The 4,680-nt window shown below is 45.9% G+C and overlaps 2 protein-coding genes across 2 annotated transcripts in view; both read left to right on the forward strand.

Annotated features, from left to right (window-relative positions):
- AOX1 (aldehyde oxidase 1) overlaps window positions 1-4,027 on the forward strand; it is a 105,111-nt gene extending 101,084 nt beyond the window's left edge. Inside the window, exons 35-36 of the mRNA XM_008582123.1 lie at window positions 3,549-3,583; window positions 3,682-4,027. Coding sequence (XP_008580345.1) covers window positions 3,549-3,583; window positions 3,682-4,027 — 381 coding nt within the window. The remainder of the gene's footprint in view (window positions 1-3,548; window positions 3,584-3,681) is intronic.
- A 376-nt stretch (window positions 4,028-4,403) lies between these two features.
- BZW1 (basic leucine zipper and W2 domains 1) overlaps window positions 4,404-4,680 on the forward strand; it is a 15,144-nt gene continuing 14,867 nt past the window's right edge. The window contains exon 1 of the mRNA XM_008582124.1: window positions 4,404-4,496. The gene's annotated coding sequence lies outside the window, so the exon portion shown is untranslated. The remainder of the gene's footprint in view (window positions 4,497-4,680) is intronic.

Here is a 4,680-nt window from a genome sequence, read left to right on the forward strand (position 1 = left end):
GACATTGTCTTGAATGTAGCTAATATTTTACCAAAAACTTTATTATTTACTGCTGGAGTTGGCAAGGTTAGCCATTACAGAATTCTCAACTGAGCACTAAATGTCTGAATAACAAGGTTTTGCATAGCCCTAACAAAACCAATTTGAGGCAGCCTCGGACCTTACCTAATCAGACATTTCCTCAAAGATCTGATTTACCTCCTTATGGTCTTTAGTTACACTGGTACAGCATTTATTAAGTAGGAACAGACTACATCACTGAGAACTCCAGTCAGCTAAAGGATACCAATAACAAGGCTGTAAAAAGATGTGAAACCCCACTTTTGAAAGAAGAGTATTAACTGTCATGAAAAGCTGTCATTTTACAGAGAGGATAAGCTACTTTTGTGAAATCGAAAAACAGCCAGGCACTAGCTCCTCCTTCAAATGTCTATCTTCAGGCATTCCTATAAGAAAACCAGTTCTTCCTTAAACTTCCTTGTCACCTTTCTTTCTTCCTCATGGCTCTCTCTATGATTATATAAAAGTAATGGTTTTATCAAATTCACTCCATACTTATTAAAGCATATTGCTTGTTTGCTAAACATTGAAGCACTACTAAAATGAGTAAAAAATAGCCTTTGCCATCAAGAATTGCAGTACAGGAGAAAAAACAGTTACAAATACAAAAGTGAATCAAATATCAGAAAGAAAGTACACAAAGTACAAAGGAAGTTTAAAGAAAGAATGTGTTCACATCAGCTGCAGTGACTAACAGAAGCTTAAGGGAAAAAGTAGTAGTTGAGATTAGCTTTGAAACAGTAAGAATGATTTTGACAGCTGATATGGTTTAAATGTCCCCCCAAAACTCACTGAGGCTTGATCCCCATTATAACAGTGGTAAGAGGGTGGGAAATCAGACAGACTATGGTATTTGAAAGGTGGAGGTTTTGGGAAGTGATTGAATCATGAGGACTCTGTCCTCATGAATGGATTAATCCATTCATGGATTAATGGGTTAATTGTTAATGATTTATCAGGGAGTAGACTGGGGGTTTTACAAGAAGAGGAAGAAAGCATGTGGAAATACACTGTTATTGCTCAGCCCTCCTTACATGATAACTCGCATTGTTGCCACAGGACTCTTTAGACAGTCCCAACCAGGAAGAAGGCCCTCGCCAGAGTTTCTTCCTGGACCTTGAACTTCCCACCCTCCAAAACTGCAAGAAGTAAATTCTGTTTCTTTAAAAATCACCCAGTTTCAGGTATTCTGTTATCAGCCACAGAAAACAGACTCATACATTAGAAAATGAGGGAAGGACATCCCAAGAAGAGGGAAGACACATTGTGTCCCTATGCCTAAGGCATAGAGTTCAGATGTTTGGAACATTTTTCTACCATGATACAATTTACAAATGACTTTTCCTATGCCAGCCCACCATGCCTACTCCTATGCAGGCCCTCAGAAGCATGAGTAAAATAGGCTGCCTGCCATGTACAATCCCCAGTAAGCCCAATTCCTCTCTCACATCCAAGAAAATATACCAGAATGTGAGTGAGTTAAAATGATCTTATAATAGGTCTAACCTTTAATCCACTTTCATTTTTATTTTATTTATTTTTTTTAAAGATGACCGGTAAGGGGATCTTAACCCTTGACTTGGTGTTGTCAGCACCACACTCTCCCAAGTGAGCTAACCGGCCATCCCTATATAGTGATCCAAACCCATGGTCTTGGTGTTATCAGCACCACACTCTCCCAAGTAAGCCACAGGCCGGCCCCACTTTCATTTTTAAAGAAAATAACTTGCTATCTTTATTTATTTAATGGCTGGATAGTTTTTTGTTTGTTTGTTTTTGCTGGCCAGTACAAGGATTGAACCCTGGATCTTGGTGTTACCAGCACTGTGCTCTAACCAAGTGAGCTAACCAACCAGACTTGCTAACTTTAATATAGTTTTTAGTCAAAAATTGCTTGCTACACCCCCACGACAGATGATAATAACAGGTTAAGAACCACCAGTCTGATGGATGGGACATGAAGGTGAAAAGCATTGGTCAGAGCTATCCCTAGGTAGTCTCAAATACAAATCAAGACATCTAAACAGTAAAGAGAAATAATTCAGGCTCAGGGCCGGCCCGTGGCTCACTTGGGCGAGTGTGGTGCTGATAACACCAAGGCCACGAGTTCGGATCCTATATAGGGATGGCTGGTTCGCTCGCTGGGTGAACATGGTGCTGACAACACCAAGTCAAGGGTTAAGATCCCCTTACCGGTCATCTTAAAAAAAAAAAAAGAAAGAATTTAGGCTGCATTTGGAAAGATTTTTCTGGACGTGTAGAGAAAAGGATAGTGCAATTAGAAATTTATTACAAAGGTCCCATTTAGTTAGGGGTAATAGAAGCCTAAATCAAGATATTACTGGAAAAAAAGATTTTGAAACTGAGAAATGCGGCAAATATAGAATATAAGTTTTGTGAGGGCATAGTTCTGACTTGTCAACCTCTGTATCTCTACTGGTCTCTAGCTCAATAAATAATTGTTGAATGAATAAGTTTTTGGTGGAGAGGCAGTATATTACAGTGGTGGTGCCCGAGTGCTTGGGTTCAAATCAAGCTCTTCCCCTTACCAGCACTATGACCTTGGGCAAGTTACTTGACCTCTATGCCTCAGTTTTTTCATCTATAAAATGGGGCTGATAATAGCATCTAGGTTATAGGGTAGTTTCAAGGATTAAATGAGGATAATATATAAAGTGCTTAGAAGAGTGCCTGACAAATATACGTGCTATATAAAAGTAGCTATCATTTTTATTAGTGAAACATTGTACCTTTAACAAAACTTCAGAAGGGAAAAAGTTTTGGGGAAGAGTAATCCTTAACAATGAGAGTGTTTAGTTTGGCAGCCCAGTCGAGATGCCAGATAGTGTGGATTGGAGGCTTGGGAGAAAGGATGGGGTTACAGACTTAAGAGTTCTGACACCCACCACTTCCTTCGCTCCCCACAGCCCTCCCATCTCGCACCAAGCTCTAGCCACACTAGCCTCTTGCAGTTCCTCCAACAGGTCAGTTTCTTTCCTGCCTCAAAACCCTCCCACTGCTGTTCCCTCATCTTGGAGACTCAACAAATATTTAATGATTCAACAGATATATTTGCAACTCTTTTAAAAGGAGCAAATGTTAAATCCCTGAGAACGTACGAAACTGCGCTGGAAGAAAGTATCAGAAAAGAAGATAAAAGGTGCAAGTACAGAAAGGAGGAGTCAGCAAATGCAAAGGCACATTCAGGGAGTAACCAGAATGGGTGGAGCAAAGTTTGAAGGAGATGGGTAAGACTACATGCTCAGAGGAGGCAAGGAGGGTGAAGACTAAAAAGAATCGCTGGGTTTGGCAATAATTTCAGGAAAGAACGCTGAGAAAGGGGCGGGGGGAACAGAGGTCGGATTATTAAGGAGAAGTCAACTAATATAGACTACTTTACCAAAATGTAATGTTTGATAAGGAAGAGAAGCAGGGTCCAGAGAAGGCGATTTTAGGGACAAACCCTGTTTTTAGGGTTTCTCTGGTAGGGTGTAAGGAAGATGGAGAGAGGCAAACACCTAAGGTAAAGAGAACAGAAAACATGAGGCCACTGCCTTATCTGATCGTCCCCCAGCTCCCTGATGATATACCCTCTAATTGAGTGGTTCTCAAAGTGATCAGCAGCATCAGGATCGCAGAGAACTTGTTAGAAAGGCGCATTCTTGGGTCCCATACCAAACCTACAGAATCAGAAACACCGCGGGTGGGATTCACAACCACCACGCTCAGGAGACGACGACAGAGACCTCTGCGAGACGTGGCGGCCGCAGTCGTAGGGCAGAATTTCCCTTCTCCACCCTCTGCCTGCGTCCTCCTCACTTCAGAGTGGCAGTCCCCACCCAACCAGCACCGCAGAGCAATGTCGCTCTGCTTCAGACTTGGCCTGACCGACTTCTGCCAACCCCCGCTAAGGCGGAGGCGAGGAGCGGCTCCCTTCACGCCTGCCAAGCCCCTGTGCCCGCCCTAGGCCTCGGCCGCCCTCGGGCTTGGACTTCCGGCGCCACAGGAGAGGGTAGGCGGGGAAGGGACTCCGGGAAGACGGGTTCTACTTGGAGACTGGCGGGGGGCGGCTTCGTTCTTCCAGTCCCGCCTTGTGCTAAGAGGCCGGATGACGCGGCGACGGAAGAAACACAGCTCGTCTAGGACAAGTGTCCAGGCAGCCTGGAACCCAAGAAGGGAATAAAGAAGCCCTGAAACCCCTCTTCCTACGTTCCCACCCCAAGCCCCAGGAAACGGAGACGGCGGAGGTTCAGTCCCCCGGTCCGGGCGGGGCGCGGGGCGGCGCTAGGGGCAGACATCTCGCGATAGGAGAGCGGCCGGGGCGGGGGTGGCAGCTCTTCCCCCCGCCTTGCGTTTGTTCCGGTCGCAGAGGAGACACCGCCGCAGTTGCCGCCACATCGGGGATTTCTGGCTCTTTCCTCTTCGCCTTAAATTCGGTGAGGCACGGCGTCCCGGTCGTCTCGGGCCGACGCTGTGGCCCTTCTTCGCCGGTCAGAGAGCGAGGGAGGCGACCGGCCCGGCTCGGATGGGCCCGAGCGGGCGCCGCCGCATGAGGCCGGGCCGGATCCGGGGCCTGGATTCAAGGGCCGGGGCCGCCGCTTCAGCTGGGAGGCTGTGGGA

The sequence above is a fragment of the Galeopterus variegatus genome, unplaced genomic scaffold (assembly GCF_000696425.1).
Source record: "Galeopterus variegatus unplaced genomic scaffold, G_variegatus-3.0.2 Scaffold2522, whole genome shotgun sequence".
NCBI classification, from domain to species: domain Eukaryota; kingdom Metazoa; phylum Chordata; class Mammalia; order Dermoptera; family Cynocephalidae; genus Galeopterus; species Galeopterus variegatus.